The 20,355-nt window shown below is 36.9% G+C and overlaps 1 protein-coding gene across 1 annotated transcript in view; it reads right to left on the bottom strand.

Annotated features, from left to right (window-relative positions):
• KCNH1 (potassium voltage-gated channel subfamily H member 1) overlaps positions 1 to 20,355 on the bottom strand; it is a 165,806-nt gene that overhangs the window by 121,034 nt on the left and 24,417 nt on the right. Inside the window, exons 5-6 of the mRNA XM_065750268.1 lie at positions 14,656 to 14,774; positions 7,535 to 7,927 (exon numbers count right to left, since the gene is read on the bottom strand). Coding sequence (XP_065606340.1) covers positions 7,535 to 7,927; positions 14,656 to 14,774 — 512 coding nt within the window. The remainder of the gene's footprint in view (positions 1 to 7,534; positions 7,928 to 14,655; positions 14,775 to 20,355) is intronic.

The following is a 20,355-nucleotide window of genomic DNA, read 5'->3' as shown; positions in this document are numbered from 1 at the left end:
CTATTCACTGTGCACATTTACACATAGATTTTCTTCGGCATCTTCTTGTTTTCTGCAAAACATGACCTGGTGCCAGTGCCTCACACCGGTATCTCAGCCATATGAAGAACCCTCTCTCAAAACAGAGGAACCAGAACACTGAAGTTTTAGCTCAGCTTTGCATCAGACAACAGAAGATTTATACCTTTGCTTCCACATCCATGAAAAGAGGAAAGAAGAAAAGACATTTTGATAAATTATCTTGTGAGGGTGTTTAGGTTTTCATTTTAGTTTTGGTTTTTGAAAACATAAGGGCGGTAGCAGAGTATTTGTTACTTCTGTCACTACAATCCTTAAGGACAACAGCAGTGGACACTACAGTGCCAGGTGGTGCTGTAAAAATAAAAGAAGTTACTGTTCATTTGCTGAGCAAAACTGAAGTCAATTCAAAACGTACTGAATAGCAGAACTGCACCTAGAAAAAAAATAAAACAGAAAGAACAGCAATAGAAATGTTTTACGGAAAAAAAAGGGGGGGTGGGGAGGGAGAATTAGTCTTTTCCCTTTGAAACAAGACATGGAATGAAAAACTTCAGCAAAGAAGTAAAACGTGACTTTCATCCCACCTGCTAAAGCTCAACTAAAGCTAGGACTTCAGTAATAAATTAAATCTGCATGACAGTATGATTGCATTCAATTTTTATGTTGTTATTTACTTCCCACATGCACAGGATGAAAATAGACAAACTATGCATTAAGACTTTTTTTTTTTCTAGGCTCCAAGGAAGTATAATTTATTTACTACTATCTATTTTTAGAAAGAGAAATACTGACACACATTTGCTCTGGGCTTTCTAGCACTTTCCTCTTACATATTACAGTTGAAGTTCTGGCTTCAATTAAAGGCAAATGCAGGAGAATAAAAACTAACCACTAAAAGAGCAATAATGAAACAATAAAACAAATCATTTGTCCAAAAAAGGAAGACAACCAGATTTATCACTAGCTTAAGTGAGGCAAGAGCCATGGAAAGGAACACCTTGCTTCTTGGCATTTGATTCTTTAGTCAGCTACAGTGCATACTGGCAGAAACATAGCAGCCCTTTCTGGCATCAGGTCATTATTAGGGCTTCTGATTTTTGTTTTTTGCCTTTCCTAATTTTCTTAATTAGGTCTGAGAACATGACCTTTCCTACAGATTGCCATATTTAGCAACAAACAGATAACATTATGTACACGGGTCAAAATCAATATCTAAACTCTTCTGGTTCCTGCTGTGGTTCCTAGCACTGAAGAAAGCAGATCTCTAAATTCACAATGCTTATTTTATTCAGACATCCCCCAGCTTGGTTAGAATCCAAGGAAAAACAGAAATAATTCATGTATACGAGCTTTGGGTGTGAAAAGAGATTAAAAGGCTGATTTTTCATTTATAAAACTTGCTCTGCACATATAAACACTCTCAGAAAACCAGCATAAGAAGGAAACAAACTTTTTTTTAAAGCACTGATTTTAAAAGGAAGGACAGGGATAAAGATAACATGCAAGCAATCTAAAGCTCCAAGTGCTGTTTACCCGTCCCACACCCCCAAATCAAAAATCCACCTGTGTTGTGTCCCACATATAAGGGGTGAGGGAATGAGTGACCAGAAAGTTAGAAAATTATTTCCGCTGCTTCTTTATATCCTTACAGATACCGATCTGTTTTCTAGGGCTTCTGATTCAAACTAGTCAGTTCCAGAAGCTTTTTGAACTTACTTTGAATAGGCAAAACACCTGAATAAAATTTAGTATTAGAGGCATCTAGTACCACTAGATTCCAATCCAATCCAATAAATTCGAATCCAATCCCTAATATAAAATAGACTATACAGCAACCATTTAGCTACTCAAATAAATACTCTTTGTCATCTCATTTGATTTGCTGCCTCAGATCAATAGTAGTATGCTGAACTGGGGAAAAAGAACAGAGTAACTGATCCTTGCCTCTGAAATATACTTCCCTTTATATGCAGTATAACTCGAACTGCAGCTTTTAGAAATAATTCAGATTCTAATAAATTCAATTAGCTCTCCTTCTCGGGCAAAGGCTATCACCATACATTATCACTGGAAACGTAATTCAGTGTTTTAATTCTTTTAGCCTTATACAGATTGAATTGCTTCTGTAGACTACCATTCTGTCTTTAACGGTATAATAAATCATGTCATGTTTTTCAAAGCTATGGAGATGTAGCCTTGAAATCTGCTCACATCCTCACTTTCTCATGACTTAGCCAAAACACTAATCTGAACGCTAGCAGTGAGAAAAAGAGCGAACTGGCATCCTATCAGCCACAAGCAGAACCTATAGAGCAGATGCCAGGCAGGGCATCCTTCTTCGGTATCTTCTTTTGGGAAGGACTGTCCATTAGCAGGCAACACATATAGGCCTCTCAGCCACCAAGGTATATGAACCCAGGGAGGCCAAGGAAGTATGTAGAATTTAAATGAACTGAACGCCTTAAGCATGCTTAAGCACAGGAAAGAACTCTAAATGGTTAAATGGCTGAAGAACTCTGCAGTGGCAACATACAACACCAACACAGTCTGTAAAACAGAGGGTTTTTTGAAGGCAGCTCTGTTCAAGAGGGCAGCTCTTTAGAAGCATAGAGGCTGGGTTTTAAGGAGACAATAATCCCTTGCCATCTTCTGTTGGCACATCCAAGAACCATGCTTACCAAAATTTCTATTATGCTTGGATCATAATTCAGTTTAGCTGCTTTGTTATAGATGCTACAATGAAAGAAGGTTATGACTGCTTTAGTTTTAATCAGCCACATAAAAAACACTAGTTCATCCATTAGTTCATTACCAGATTTATCAATACGACTTGACTCGTATGCAAAACTAATTAGACAGACCCAAATAGGAGAGATGAATTGCACAGTTTCAAAAAGGTATCAAATTATATAGCTGTCTACTATTTGGCAGACTTTAAAAATTATATTTTCTAGTTTGCACGATTCATGTAAACAAAAATATTTATGATTCTGTTTATTTTTTACAAAACTATAAATACCCTGGTAATTTATTGCCTTTCCCCTTATTACCAAAACACATCTAGAGAATTTCAATGTTTTCCAGCGTAGCTACTTCAGTAATTCCTAGATAGCTCATTTGGATTAGCAGGAGAGATTACTACACTAATAAGATTTAAATTAATCTATTGCAAAAGTACTGCCTCACATTTGCCAAAAACCTGACCAGCAATGCATTCATTTTATCCTCATACCACTCACTGCACTTTCAAGTTGCATCACGCTCCCTGATTATTAAACAGCTTAATTTACTTTGATTTTACATCTGTATTGTGTTTTTTCTGGACTTTTTTTATCATTATCATTATAAATTTTGCCCTTTTAAAGTTATGTCTTCTCTGTCTACATGCTAGCTACTCTTATTGATCCACTTAAGTGAACCCTAGATCATTGATACTGAACACATCTTCCCTGATGATCTTTCACAATGCATTTATCTCAACTAATAAGAATGATATACAGTACTCAGTTTGGTATCAGCCAATAACCGATCACAGTGCTCCACTCAAATATATACAGGGAGCTTGCAGTAAAAACTGCTATTTCAGAGATTTATACGATGCTGACATAACTGGATTCCACTCCCAATGTGAAATTTCACAAGTGTCATTTGTAATAAGTTAAAATTTTTCCAATATAAATTGTATCTTATGGGACTATTGATAAAAACCTCAGTATAAAATTGCTTGAGTTGACACCGCAAAAATATGATTCAACTTGCTTTGGAATACAAGGTCTTAAATTGCATTGTTCTTGGAAAAAAAACTTCAATTCTTTATTTTATTAAATTTACTGACTGATGTCTGAACACAAAGAAGTAACATTACCCCTCAAAGTAGGTGATATTTCCTTAACTGAGGAATAATACTAATTACTATAAAGGATCACTGACAAATGTTATTGAGATTATTCAAATTCAAAAAATACTAACATTGCATATTTTATGGGATGTGTAAATTTTAGATTGATACATTCTTTCCTGACTCAATCTATACTACAGCACATTGTATTGTCTTAACAATAAAAAGATTAATCTTAGCATTATGTTGATTCATCAATCAATGGATTAAGTTCTATGGTAGGTCATGAAAGTAATTTCTACTTAACTGTATAATCAGCTTGCCATATAGAGAAACCAGGATAGATATTCATAACTTTTCTTTCATTTCAGTATCAATGGAAATTTCTCTAAAATTACTTGTATGTCATTGCATTCTGTTCGTGTGTATGCACTCTGAGATACTGTACTCTTTCTCCTTCATTCTTTTTCCTCTTCCATCTGTAGAATGTATTTATTCCTACTTAAGTACCTCTTGCATTAATTGTAGCTATTAATAGTTGTATTGATTAATAATTAGTGAATTCAAAGTATTTTTATGAGCAAAAATATTCTCAACAGTACAGAAAGCAAACCAGAATTTCAACTATATCTTTAAAAATGTGGATTGAAAATACACTAACATTCCAAATTACGACAAACAACTTGAAATAGGCTGAAAAACATAGAAGTCACAATTTTGTTTCAAGACAATATCTTTTTTCCATTATATTCTATAATAGAATAATGAATGAAGTATGTTGCAAAACTAAAAGTTGCTTGAGAATGGGGGGAAAAAAATCAATCCAAATTCTTTTTAAATGAATATGTCATGTCAAAAATATTGATCAACTCTAGTTTCATATGTTATAATTAATCTTATATTGTTGAAACATCTTAAAGAAGGCAAAAACACCTTCACTACTAATGTACTAAGAGCCAAGTGTTTAGACAGTTCCAAAGTTATCCAAAGAGTCAGAAGACTCAATACTCTATCTACACTGCTTTTAACTTTATCAGCTCCAGGCACTCTGTACAGTGCAAATTAATTGTTTCTTTCACACTAGTTATGTAACACTTAAAAATAAGCCAACTTGTCAGGTTAGTTCCTCCATGGTACCCTCAGTATCTTCAGTTTCTTTTAAAGGAGAAGATAGGAGACAGAAAAACAGCGAGCTTTAACCTGTCTCAGCCTCCCTTTACTATGACATGTGGAAAACACAGAAACATTAACATAGCAATTTATAGTCTTGATCTCATTTTACAGCCACTGCTGGCACTAAACATCATTTTCCCTTTTTTTTTCTTTTAATGTATTTGCCAGATGGACAAAAAAAAAGTCCTCACAGTATCCATAGCCACCACCTACTGTCTCCAGTCTCAAGTGAATTGCTTACAGCAAAGCTGAAGTAACATATGTAACAGCCCAGTCTGGACATTGAGCAGTGCAGCCCTGCAGCAGACTTAATCTAACAGTTAAGTAATATGGTGCGTGAACTTGGGTCAGAGGCAAGTAAAACCTAAACCAGCACATTTGAAAGAAAGGGAGCTGGCCCACAAGGGAATACTCTACACAATACAGAATATATGAAGTGAGACCTTTCTATTTTGAAGACAGCTTGAATGTGGCTTTTTTTTCTTTTAATAAAAGGTTATCTTTTTCTCCACAGGCAGTTCATGAAACAACTATCAGCATATACTGTCCCAGATCTCCACCTGAAGTGCACAGCATTATTCTGCTGACATTGCCAGCAAAGCCCCTCAGGTCCCGTAAACCAGTCTGCAAGCCCTTCACAGAAGACTGGCAATTTGCACCAGTGGAAGCTCTGCTCTAATGGCCTTAAAATGATTTATATCAGTTAAATGTCAGAACCCACCAGCAAAAATAAAGATGAGCCTCCTTGAAATGATAGTATCAAGTTTTTTGTTTTTTTTTTTACTTGGGCATGAGAGCTAGAATAACTATAAGTACCACTGTTGTACTAAGAGGACTTAGTACAAGGAAGAGACAGAAAAACTGAAGTACTATCATCATCTTATCATTAGAATGCAATATCCAAACTAAGAACCTGGAGAAATTCAAACCCACACATCAAGAACTTCTCAGTAATTGTTGCCATGAGACTGTCTATGACTGTGATCTGTTCAAGGGCTGTGACAGCCTCTACTAAAGACGTTTCCCCCAGGGATGTTATAGGTCATATCACCAGTCTACAGATATGAAATGTTCATTAGCAGATTGCTACTATTTGCATAGCATGAGAAAAGCTTTTTTTTTCTTTTTAATCTTTTAACATAAGAAACACCTGTGGGCACTCCTTTCAATGCTTTATCAATGCCATGGTAAAGTAACACATGAAAGCCCTGCACAGGAATCTGCAAACAAATGCCTAAGGTCAGGTCTCGCAAGGTCTTTTGCATCATCTCAATTATGTTATTTCCATCTGTAGCTTTATATAAAATAAAATCCTCTGTACAGAATTGAGTATCAAATAGCATCATGTTTGTTCCACTATATCCAATCATTTGCCTACTTAGCCTAAGTTCAAAAGGAAAAACACTTTAAATTAGATAAACAATCAATCCATTTAGTGTATTTTCACAAAAGTACTGCAGTTTTATGTTTTTACCAAGATATTTAATTGGATATAATTTTCCTTTAATATCTAGGTTGTCCTTTGTAACACCAATTTCAAAGGAACTCATAAAAATTAAATACTACATGCTAAATTTTAAATACTAAGCACAGATGAAATGTGTATGTATGTTACAGGTTTAGTATGTGCCACAGATAAATACAATTATTTTGTGATAGATTTTATATGGTATAGTTGAAGACGATTCCTGCAGCCCACTTCTTAAAATTTTGTTAACAATTCATGAACCCTCTGAAGTAGTTAGGCATGGGAATCTTTTTTTTTTTACTTTTTAATATTTGAGTAATATCTTCTTGGTAGCTTGACTCAGTAGGAAAATAAGCAGTACCAGAGTAGTCTGAACATTAGTTCTTTTGCAAGCTTGTGACTGCCTCCTAAAGAAATTGTAAGAAGAATTAAGGAGAAGCCTACTACTACCCTGTCTTTTCTTCTAATAATAGAATTATCAAACAGTACCTTCAAGTGTTTTACCATTCTCTAAAAGAACTGTTGCCAAGGATGCATGCATCACTGGGCACCCATGCAGTACTTCCCAGTGGACTAAGATTCAGCCAGTCACCACCTGCCACATTGCATGGGAAGCAGCTGAGAAAAGTACCTTGCTCATGAGAAGAATTGCCATTGGTGGACTTACCCTGCTCAGTTATAGTGAAAGGAAGAAAGTCCTGCCCTAAGAAACTACCTTTACGTACTATTGAAAGCCATTTATGGTAAGTAGGATGAAGTGGTTTCTCTCAGAGCTGTACACAAAAGCTCTCCACTTCTTTGACCTCCTGACTTCTGAGAATGAAGGAAAGTAAATATGGATTTCTGACACCAAAACCTCTGGCAGTGCAACTAAAGATGAATCCTTCCAGATAGGACTAATCATTAAACTTCTACATGGGCTGAGGGCAGCTACTAGAAATAATCCAACATATTCAAAAGCATTGATTTATTTCTTCTTCCCTCCCCACTCCCAGGCAAAGTAATAATGAAGGAATGGAAGTGGAACTACTGACCTCATCGACATTCTCAAAGGCATTGATCACATCATATGGCAAACATGAGAGCAGATCGATCACGAACCAGGTCTTCAAGTAATTCATGCGAATCAGCTTTGGGTCAGAGATCACCTCTCCTGCTGGTCCCACAAAGGTGGTATGGAAATTAAGTACAATGTCTACCAAAAAGATGACATCTACAATGCTGTCCACTACTAGCCATGCCACGTTGTTCTGTTTAGTTTTGAAGGAGACATTGTAAGGGACCAGAATAGCAGTGTAGAAGGTTAAAATCAAGATGATCCAGTCCCAGGTAGTCTTGAAAACACAATAATGCAAAATTATATGTGGCGGAGTCTTTGGTGCTTCTTGTTTGTACTGTGGGAGAATTTCAGAGCCCAGCTGCAGTACCTATAGTGACAAAGATGTTGGAAAAAAAAAGAAACATTAATTTTTTTTAAATATTAATTTTAACATCATAGAGTCTTGAACTCAGTTGATAAAAAGACATGCTCATTAATCTCTTTAACGTTATCAAATGTTAAGTCAGTCAGAAGTATTCTGTCAAAAAAAAAAAGAAACCAAACATCAGTTTTCTTTCTTTTAATGTCATTATTTTTTGACTACACCGAATGTGTTGAGCCTCCAAAAGATGCAGAGAAGAGACAGCTCCTTCTACAGTCTAAGCAGTTGAGAGATAAATGATGGGAAGGAATGCTATTGCCAATCAACGGCAAACCCAGGAATAAGATCACAACCTCTTACTCTCAGACCAGCACCTGGACATTGTTTCTCAATGCTCTTGTTTTACTCTTCACTATACTGTGTCCGAAATCAAGCCCTGTACTAAAATCCATGAATGTATAAGTCTTTGTTACTGTGTGCTGCACAGGACTAAGGTCCATGAATTATCATCATTAGTTTCAATAAACTAATTTCAAACTTCATTGTTTCCTGAGAGAAGGTCATTGTCTTCCATATCTGATGGTATACAGTTGAGTTCAAATATAGTTAGATCGCTATTCAGAAAAGCACTGCAGCAAAAGATCATCTGTGAGCAACTTGAGGTTGAGCACATGTTCAGGGTTTTAACTATGCAGAGCACTTATCAATGATGCCCATTCAAGCCTATCATCTTTCCCATTCTGCACAGTAATACAAAAAATGTACAATCATGCTTTTACATTATTGAATACCTATGGAAAACCATGACAATATCTTAGGAACTAAAATTCCTCATACCTATGAACAAGAATGCATTTGTTTACATCTACGGCTATATGTCAGGATAAAACCAAGATGAATGACCTGGCTCAAAAAAAACATAGTTATATTTTTAAATGAAATTTATACTGGAGGAATTACAGGTAAAAACAGAAAGTGAGTGGAGACTTGCTCGAGTGAGATGTGTTTCTTAATGCCAGACTCAGGACCTGGAGAACTATTAAGGAGCATTGTTCCTTTTTCACATTTATACCATAGTTCAGAGTAACAGGCCCCCCCTCTCTGGAAAAAGATCAGACAGCATACCTAAAATAGAAAGGATGTCTTCTATTCGTACTCCTTATCTCAGCTTTTTAACAACAATTATTTAGACATGGATTACCTGCAGGCTGTCTGGGTATTTTTAAAATTTAAAACACAAGCCTGCTGACCTTAAGCCCATTGTGTTTTCCAGAAGAGAAATAGCATGACCTGCCCAAGGAGACCTATTGGTGAGCACAAGGGCATCAACGCTATTAAAAAAATTAAACAAACAAACAAACAAACCTTATTAAGTTTGTTTCATCGAGTTTCTAGAATCACAGTAAACAGGAGAATTGAATGCTTTCCCTTAAATGAAGGATCTTTGCAGACCAAACCAGGACTCCAACATGGCCGCTCCTATGCCACTCCTGAACCTGATTTATTCAGATTCGCCATGCTAAAAATGTTGTCTTGTGCTGTGAGGAAGTGAAAGTAAGCACAAGACTGAAGAAGTCTCTTCTCTGCAGGAGGCAATGGCCAGCTAACACAGTCCCCAGAAATCCCTAGTAGCAACTGAAAGGTTTTGCACGTATCTGGTAATGCGTGTGCATGGTATGCATTTCCTATGCAGCTTGTTTGCAGTCCCAGCTACAGATGTTTGAAGGTCTTTTCTTGACAAAAGTTCAGGCCTAAGATCACTATTACAAATACCTCCCACATTCCCTCTTGAACATTGCAGCTATACCTGAATCAGCTGGAAAGCACTGTGCTACTACAGGTTTCAGCAAGGCGTAGCACAAACAGTAGCTGTCACATAAGATCCCAAGCCTGAAATATGGCTCACTGCGCAATATTCACTCTCTGAAATAACTAATTAGCAAAACTAAGCACTTTTCATCACATAATAGCATTCTGCAGACAGTTAACTGGATTTTAGTTCTAATGCCAAGATCTAACTAGCAGGGGAAGATACGTTTCACCCCTTACATATAGAGGGTGAATCATAATTTCTTCCTTGGTCATCAGATAACTTCTAGTGCCATTTCTTTTTTTAGCCTAAATACTATATCAAAATATCTGATTTTTTTCATAATGACTCTATTCAGTATAGGAACTTCAACCATATAACACTGAAAAATGCACTTTGTCTTTACACTGATTGCTAAATGTATAAATTTAAATTCTAGACTAACAGCTGTATAATGTACTCCATTTTGGCCACTTCTGGCCTCTTTGAACTCCAAGAATTTGTGGAAATTTGGATCTCCACTAGCTTGTCTGAAATCCAAAGGGCTACAGCACAGAAAAAATAAAAGCATCAATGTTTTATTTTTCTTTTATTTAGAAAGTAAAAACACTCTAAACTATCTGAATGGCTGGATTTATTAATAAACCTTTTGAATTTCCACTCTCTCCCAATAGCTAATTAAAATTATCAGGGAGTCATGGCTTTATCCAGTCTCCAATAGAAGGATGACATCCAGAAGTTTGTGTGAGAATCTGAAAGAGAAGGGCAAGGAGAGGGCAGGAGACAGGTATCAGGGAATGACATAGAGATGCCAACCACTTGCAAGGGGGAGAAGACCACTTGCAGCACACCTGGGACGTCTCCAGCCTTCCGTCTAGGTAGTCTAGGGTGACAAATTCCAGTCCTGGCTCCCCTTCAACACTTTGCTAACACACACCTTATAAAAGCACTCTAATACCTTGCTAGAATTGCTGAAGAGATGAATTATCATTCATTATCAAGAAGGGTACTGGCCCCACATGCACTACCTCTGTCTGGAAAGGCAACTTGCTTTACAGACTAGCAAAGGTCATGCATTCTCCAGGACTGACAGTCATGAGCTTTCAAAGTTGTCACATTCTTCTTTTAATTGAAGGAAGTAGAAAACCCTTTCTAATAAATCTTAATTATCTCAGAGAACAAGCATGAGCACTTAACGTTAAGAAAAGCAAGAGTTCAGTGCTGTGCAAAATAACAGAAGCAGCTCCACAGAGCCTAGGGCTGAAACTACAGATTTTGTCAGATTGCTGCACTGGAACTTAGGAGAGCACAGTTCTTCACTTGTTACCCAAAGAACCATGCATGGTCTATTTGCTCACCATCCTTCCAGACACACACACACTACTGCTGCGTTGTCTGGAGATTATGAACTATAAAACCCACTCCTTCTATGATCTACAGCAAAGCCAGGAAGGTGTATGTGCTGCCCGACCCCAAGGTGCTCTTACTGTACTCCAGCCTCCAGGGAGAACAGTGCCAACCTGAAACACAGTATTTGCTGAGGCAGTCATGTGTCGTTACCCACCCACAGAAACTATTGAGATTCAAACTGCCTGTACTGCATCTACTTCCCCTCCTGAAGAAGATGAAAAATCAACAAAAATCACAAGATAAAATACGAGAGCAATTATGAAGAAAATGTATGCAACTATATAAACCCAACTATATAAACCAATATGCCAAGCTTCCACCCATGCACACTGATCACTTTATTATCATTTTCTAAATAACTGGAACAGCTCTGGTTTTGAAAGATTTTTCTCCATTACACAGTTACACCTCAGTAAAAGAAACACTTGCTTCAGAAAGTTATTACTGGAAGTATTCCAATTACTTCTGATTCATCTGCGACTACAGCCTTATTATCCACATTTATTGTTTGTGGTAATGATGCATGATGTTTTAATCACTCTTTAAAGGCAAAGAATATTATTTCAAGAGTAGAAAGGAAAAACTTCTCCATGAGTTTCACAAGGCCGTGTCTTGGGTTTTGTTTTGTTTGTTTTTTGTTTTGTTTTAAACAGAATAAAACTAATTTATTCTAGATTTCTTAAAAAATTGTGAATATATCACCAACCAGGACTTGTAAAAGTGCATTAGCAAGGGATTAAAATGATTTATTTCTAAGACTGTCTAACATGGGGGAAAAAAAACAAACATTCATTTTCAGCTTAATGTCCCCTTTTGTGTTTGCAACAGCATATTTGCTCCCTCTTATTCTCCCTCCTGCTCTCCTAAGTTCCCACTCAAATTGCTCCCAAGCCAAGAGCTAGGTGCTAAGGCTCAACTTGATGTATATTTTAATGGCTGCTCTAAGTCCCTAGTAAACAGGATTTAACAAAAAAAAATGGCAGAAGGTCCTTTATTATAGACAATGCTGCTAAGCACCATTATAACTTGTATGCTTTTATGCCTCATAACTATTGCATTTTTTAAATGATGACACCCTCTCGTTTACCCTGAGCTGTCTGGTAAATGTACAGAAAGCATCAGCCAATACCACAGCTGCAGAGGACACGTGAACTCCGCAGTGACCAGAAAGAATGGTTCCTACAATTAGTTCTTTAGTAATAAAACCACAGAAGCGTATCAACTGCTTTGTACTCACAAGGCAAAATGTACTTAGTTACCTAACATCCCTGCATTAATTGCATAATGAATTTAAACAGGTTTTTTGTTTGTTTGTTTTGTTTTGTTTGTTTGGTGTTTTTGTTTGCATGACTGCCTTTAGTGAAGTCAGGCTAGACAAATCTGTACACCCTGGCAAAGGTCAGAGACTAAAGCTTAACACTCACTGCTTGTTAACTACAGCCTGAGAATAAAACAAAGCAGTTTTTCACTGACACCATTCTGAAACCAATTAATCATAAACAATAACATAAACTATAAGCCTTTCTGGCAGGTCTGCTTTTTGTGTTTGTCCAACATCTTGCCCCATTCAGCTATTAGGACACAACTGTCTCCTCAGCTTTTAAAAAATGTAAGTGATAATGGACTAACAGCAACACAAATAATAAATGAAGAGCTTTCTAGTGCAACCAGGATGAATATGAAATGCCACAGCAAGTGGGAAAAGAAATAGGTTGCACTCTAATTTAAGCTTAAAATTGCTGAAGAAAAAAAAATAAGACATTTGAAAATACAGCAGGGAACAGTTAAGCGATCCCATGTTAAATATTATTAGATCTTTCTAGAATAAGAAGCCTGACATCCCATGTCTTCTAAGAATAAAAAGTGGGCTTCTCTGTGCGATTATGTGTACTCTGCTTTTCTCTAGCGTCATTCTATTGACTTAAATGGAATTACAGCAGATATACAACAAGGTACCTAACATTACAGTTGGGGATAATGTTCTTTTTAAAATAATGACTGCAATATTCAGCCAGCAATTAAAGAAACTCATTCCAAACTTATACGCTATATACTTGCCCTTTATTATTTATAATGAATCAACTTATTGTGCCAGTTAGAATACTTGAGAAGTCTTTTACAACTTGTCAGCCAACATGACATTTTGGTAATGTAGTCATATAAAGTCTAGAGACTGAAGCCAAACTGAATAACCTCAGATTTGTTGTCTTACATTCCACTGCCTTAATTTTAGCAAGAGGTAAAATACAAGAGCAAACAGCTGAAGAGAAGGATTATTAGTGCTAAGCATTGACTTATATTGCGGGAAAACGTCCCAACTTCTAAGACACTAAAGCAATTTCAGGGTGTGAATGTGATAATTACGAAGTATTCCTAAAGTACAGCCTCCATGTGAATTTCTGCCCCTTCCCTCTGCCTGTGTGATCTAACTTACTATCTGCAAAAATGCTCACAACAAAAATCAGTTTCATTCTTGAGTGCATCTACATTAAATACAAAATAGGTAAGCTCCTGTCTGTGGGAATCTTAGGGTCATGTAATAAAAATGCAGGCTTGGACAAGAAAATGTCTACTTTGCAGAGTAACTACAACATACACTGGAAAAAAACAAACACTAGGAGACTCATGGAGCTCATCAATGGCTTACATCTCCAGCAAAAAATGAAGATCAAGAATTATCGTCAAGACTCATAGATGCTGCCATGGCACTGACAGCAACAGGTGATACAGGAGTACCATGTTATACTGGCCATACTGTCATGGACACCATACCAAGATTTTCCCCAAGCCATTATCACACCGGGAGGACCCTGCTAGTGGTCCTGGAAACAACTATAGGAAATTTAGCGCAGTCTCTCCCCCTCGTGGCGAAATCCCTAAAACCCTCATATTTCAAGAAGTCTCTTTTCTTCATAGGCCTTTTCTCAAAACTGTGAGAGAATCTACTTCAACCGCAGTTTCACTTTTCTAATGTCTGCAGTATTGCTTGTGGCATCTTATAGCTGTTCTGCCTATGAAAGCAGTATCTCAAACATACATCTTAACTAGTTTTAAAGCACACTGGGATCCCACTAAAAGAGAACTAAACATAAAAGAATGCAAAAAACTGTGCCAATTATTCTCTGGAAATTCTTTCTGCACTAGCTGTAGTTTTCCTCGCCTCAGTTTTAAACAAGCAAATAGTCCAAAATCCAACTAGAGTTGAGAGATCTTCAGAAGAAAGGAAAATAAGGAAAACATAATTATTTCAATAATAATGCCACAGTAAGACTTTGTTGAGATAAGGAAGCCAAAATTGCAGTTAGGTTGCACTAAGTCATTTGAACACCAGTTTCCATTCCACTACCAAAGGAGACATTTCACAGCACACGACATACTCTTGAACTCCTGCACTTGCCACCTGGATCCAGAATTGGAGGGCAAAGGGGACAGACTGAATGATTCATGCAGAAACACCATATCCAAAAAGGCTTTGTACATTTCTTTATCGTTTCTTGTGAAAAGGAAATGTTACCTCAGCAAGTCGCGAGTGCTTGTGAACATTCTCTCCTTTCTGCACGCTCGGAGCAAGCTGCTGCAGCACACCTCGGCTGCTTGTGAGGGCACGGGTCAAGCGAGCAAACTTCCCCCAACCTCAAAAAAAAAAAAACAACATGATTATATAAATTACAAAACAAAAATTTGGAAGCATGCCCATAAAGTTTCTCATTAATAAAAAAAAAAATCAAGTTAAAAGAAAAAAAAGAGCAAATTGTATTAATGCAGATCACAAGGGAATATAATTTAACCACATATCAGAAAAAAGCAAGTCACAGAAAAGATGGCAGGGTGGTTAAGTAACAAGTGAAGTAACAACTGCAGTGGCTTTGTGTTCAATGGTTCTATGAGAGTGCATTACACAAACCGCATCTTTTGTAAGGATAAATGTGCACTGCACAATAATCTTCTATTAAACCCAGTGGTCAGATTTGGATCTTACAGCCCTGAAGAAGACACTCCAGACTAACAAAGATGTAGGACTAGAATTAGGCACAACGAAAACCAGAGCTGCATGTAACAGAAATGAATCTGGCCTCAGATGCATTGAGCGTAATTCTGGCATAAGCAGAGAAAAGCATATAATATAACAAAAAGCAGAGCAAAGTGAAACAAACAAAATCATTAATTTTATCCTCTCTAAACAAAAGAGGAAAATATACAAATAGATTTTCTCAAACTGTAATAAAACATTTTGTAATAAAACATTTAACAAACTCTGGCAGATAGGTCATGCTGAATTTTAATTCCAAATTTTTTTTTACAGTAATTTCAAATATCCCTTAAAAAAGAAGGTTTGAGTGACATATGAGCTAGCTTTAAATATAACCTTTATGAACAGTACTTTGACATAACAGAAGAAGTCAAGCAGAGTACATCTGAGTATTTTCAGCAGAAAGGAAAGCATCAGTGTATTTGGTCCCAGTCTTGAAAAAATATGCTAGCACCACCTGCAAACTGTTGAGCACTCTCACTTCCTACTCCAACTGAGGGTGCTCAGCACTTTGCAGACTCTGTTCTTAATGAAATCCTGCTCCTAGAAAAATTTGCCTTCGCATTATAATTTCATCACCAACAGAAACAATACTATTAGCCGCGACTGTTTTTAAAGACCAGTCTGGGTTTTAGGCTGCAAATGATCCATAACAAGAAAAGGAATACAGGTAGTTAAAATATTCCCCACTACTTAGAACATAACCTTGTTTGACATCTCACCCTGATGGTGCTTGCGGGAACATATTTGGCAATTTGACAGTTGAGCACATAAAATAAACAAATTGTCTGAATTGGCTACTGAACAAAGTCTTCCAGACCAGACCTGAAAAAAAAAAAGGTCTTTAAAAATATACAAAACAACGCATTTATTAAAGGGAAGAACCAAGTTCATCATAGCTATCAAAAAACAAGAAAAAAACTGAACATTTTCTTAGGCCTCAAAGCACATTTTAAAGAAAGGCTGGCACAATTTAATAACTCACTCAAACAGAATTAGTCAACTATTTCTAGCAATATTCAGCAACAAGTAGACTGCGTGATTTCCATCCACAAACTTAGATTTTCCTAGTAAACCCATATTAATCTAACTACTATAGAGCAGTATTTCTCAAAAAAAAAAAAAAATCGACGTGACAGAATCTTAGTGGAGGTGATTCTGTACCTGTTGCAAAACTGACCCAAGGCACATTGCTTTTTACAACACATTTCCACAGACTGTTTTGTTTGCTTGTTTATAGATGCACTCATAAAGAGCACTCTTTCTCCATAGAAAATAGTTTATAATAAAGCATTCCTGTCTCAGCCTATCTTTTCATTAAAGACAGTGGAGGTTAACTGAATGGATTAGGTGGGAGTAACCAATCCTAATGGCCAATCCTTGGCTGATACAAATCAAGCCAGTTTGTGAAGCCAACACAGCTACAGCAATTTACACCGACACAAGCTTTGTCAGCACTATTAAATTTTCCTCCCGTTTCACAAGGCCAGGCAGTTAGGCTATCAGCATGGGTAGGCTTTCACTTGTGTAAATCCAGACTGACGATGAACGGGGAGATTCTTCTCAAGAGGCTGCCAGCTTCAAATCACGCTTCCAGGTCGGTGGGATGGGCGAGGCAGCGGCGCCAGCCCCGGCCCCGGCGCTGGCCGTGGTGCTGAAGTCGAGGCCCCGTCGGGCCGTATACCCAGCCACGACAGAGTTCCAGCTTCATGTGGGAGCTCAGACTGCCTCCCTCACAGATATGAAATGTTTTTAATGTCCACTACAGCAGCCAATCTCTTTTTCTAGCCCTAAACAGGCTGATCATCTATTTTCCTGAAAGAATTAAAGCTTGATTCAAAAACAGGACAGCCTTCAAGTGCCTTTTTTTTTTTTTTTTTTAACTATCAGCAAATTTTCCAATAAGCAGACTATTTCAACAGAAACACCGAGAGGAAGGAGGAAAAGGAAGACCTCACTTGAGTTTTCTTGCACGAAAGGACTGCCAGACAACCCTGCAGGCAGAGTTTGTGGCTATGAATGCTGAGCGCCTTCCTGCACCTTCCATCTTCCCAAAAGCCATCTCCTCTTGAAAGGCAGAGTGATAAAGTTTAACATGGTCCTCTGTCTAAGCATCTCCTATAGGTGCCTACTCTGCTCTGCATGATGTAAATATCACCTGTGGAGCCTAACTGGTGTCCAAATGAGCTGCTCCACAAACATGAGGTCTGTTACCACATACTTCACACTTCAAACTCTGACCTGAAAATGACAAAATCGTTCAAGCAAGAGACCATTTCAGTAGACAGGGATGTTTACGTTGCTGAGTTTTTGTTTTTTTGTTTTTGGGGTGGTTTTTTTTTTTTTTTTTTGAACCAGTGCTGACCTGAATTTGGGAGATTTGGAATACATACACTTATACTCCCTCCATACACTGGGTACACTACCTCGAAACCCAGTTTGAAGTTACATGCGCCATGGTATAACTAAACATCTCAAAATACACACTGAACCTCTGTGCCTTTGTCCCAGGTATAAGAGTCTCATTTTTAGGACAGGATAATCTCCTCATATTGCTTTTATTCCTTTTATTTTTTTATTTTTTCCCCTCTTTTAAAGTGAAAGGGAAAAAAAATTACTGAATCTACACATTGTGATACAGGAAAAAAAAATTAAATGGAGATGGAAAGCCAGTACTAATCCTATCAAATGATAACTTCTCTCTAACACTTCTTGAAAAGACAGCAGTGCCTATTGAATGTATTATAATTTGCCCATTAGAAGTCTAAAGACAGAGATAGTCTACAACAAGTCAGACATTTATCCAATAAAGACAAGTGAAATAATGGACATAAGGCACAAAACAAAATGTAAGCATTATACTCCATGTGTCACAGAGATAGTTACAGGAAGAGAACTGAACTTTCCAAGACAAGAAACTAGGTTCCACAGTGGTGTAGGAACACACTGATGTTAGTCCTGCTAGGAAAGGGGAAGCAGATGATATGGATTACAAGCTCACTTTCAGCACAAGAAGTTAGTTGTGAGATCCCTACATCCACCGTTTTCCCCTGGAAACAGAGTAAGCAAAAATTAAACTGAAATCCAGTGACTCTAAGCGATTCTCATGTAGGCACATGGACTCTTCAAACAGGCAAGAACTCACGCTGTTTCACAGAAGACAGCTTAGAATTTGGGAACAAAAAATAAACCTGGATACCATCCCCACGGTTGTGCTCACCTGTGCTTCTTTCTCTGATTTTAGCCTATTTTCATAAGAGATTGGTCTCCTTTCTCAGATCATCCCTGCATGATGTTTTCTTCAAAACAATCAGAATGTCTTCAGCTTCAAAAGGATGAAGAGCCTTCAAGGTTACAGACCAACTCCAGTTGTCCCACATTCCTTGATGCTCTTACAGTCTTTCCCTATTTCATTGTAAAAATCTAAATAAAAGCTGCTCTTGAAAACATCCAAGATGCCTACAACAAGGACAAAAACTGTCTCCTGAACATTGTTTCATGAGGAAATGTGCCATCAGAACACACTTTTGGTATATTTAATGCATCAAGACTTCACTTCTTTAAGGCATTGAACTTCATGGAACAATCCACTCAAGCAGAAGAAACCAATTTTCTATATTTTGAGATGAGCATGAGCAGTTGTGTGTTGTGGATTCACAGAATCTCACAGAATCTTCTTATTTATCTCAGGTAAGTATCTGTTACCTAGTAATACCTTCAATTTTATAAGGAAATCACAAATATGAACATCATTTACTTGCTATCAAGTTGCTTCTATAAATTACACAGTCTCTAGAGTTAGAACACAAACACACAGCCTACTTGGAATAAGCTACTTTAACCACGAGTCTATGGGACACATAGAAATGTGACAATGCAACCAAACCAGAATTCCAGCAATTATCACATCCACTGGAACCATCTTTGCTTTCTTGCACGTCACAGATCACTGCTTACATCCATCACACCACTTTGTATGCTGAATGCTCCTGCCCTTTAAAATTTCATAACTAAAATTGTGTTATTTTTTCCATCTGGAATAGAAAGGCATACCAAAGTTCTTAATATATTCACTGCTTTTCTTTCATTTGTTTCCTTTTTAAGACACCAATTTATCTAGATGAAAGTAAAGTATAACAATCAAAATATTTCAAACACTGGCTTTGCTCCTATAAATACATATTTAAAAACAGAACAAAAGATTTGAAGGGAAAAAAAAGTAACAAAAAGGGAAAAAAAATAAGAAAGATAATAAGTTGAAGTTTTCATCGAATCAAGATTAAGGCAATCAAATACTATGTTTTGTGTGCCTTGCTTGTGATGCAAAGGACAGCCTACCTGCGAAATGGAATAAAGCATAACAGAGGAGATAACTGATGATGGCTACAAAACACAGGAGGTTATAATAACTAGGAGACTAACAGCCATTTTCCCATATAACTCAGTGATGTTGAGTTTGATGGCCCTTTTTTCTCTTTTTCTTTTTTCTTTGCAGAAACATAATTTAAAAACAAGAAAAATTAGTATCCAAAGCATAATTCCCAAACTCTTATACAGCAGCATAGATGAATCTCAGTATGTCATCACTGCATTCACACATCCAAAACCTGTTTATTACTAGCTTCTCAGACTGCATGCAGACTCTATTCACCTGAACAAGTTATATTTTCAAAAAGTGATGCATTCCACTTTATACACTATTCTTGAATGCCTCATACTTTGTGCATTAGGTCTTAAATCAAGACAAATACAGACAAAATGCATTGACTGCATATATTCTGAAATTCAGCTAAGGTGGTGGGCTATCACTTCCCAAGCCAGATTTAGTTATGATATCATTTGATTTTCCTGGTTATTCAAGTAAACCTACTTTTCCTGATTATTTTTTTCTTCAAAGGGGCAAACATACAGGGAAAGATGAAAACATGGTATTTAAAAAAAAATTATCAGCAACATCACTGCAACTATTTTTATTTTACTTAGAATGAGTCATGTTTAAAGCACCTGCATTTAAAAGCAAATTTAAATAACTTCCATGGCAGTCATAAAATAAATATCTACTGAATGACCTGAAACAACAGATTTATAATTAGAAGCCTATTTTTTTTCCCTTACAGGGCTTCAGAAATACTGTTGTTTCATCTATTCCAATATTTGAAATTATTAATCTTAAAAAATGGACTA

Source organism: Cyrtonyx montezumae, unplaced genomic scaffold, assembly GCF_038088225.1.
Source record: "Cyrtonyx montezumae isolate F1298 unplaced genomic scaffold, pur_monq_1.0 scaffold_0, whole genome shotgun sequence".
Taxonomy (NCBI): Eukaryota; Metazoa; Chordata; class Aves; order Galliformes; family Odontophoridae; genus Cyrtonyx; species Cyrtonyx montezumae.
Note: the sequence above shows the minus strand (reverse complement) of the source record. Positions and strands in the feature narration are given on the sequence as shown.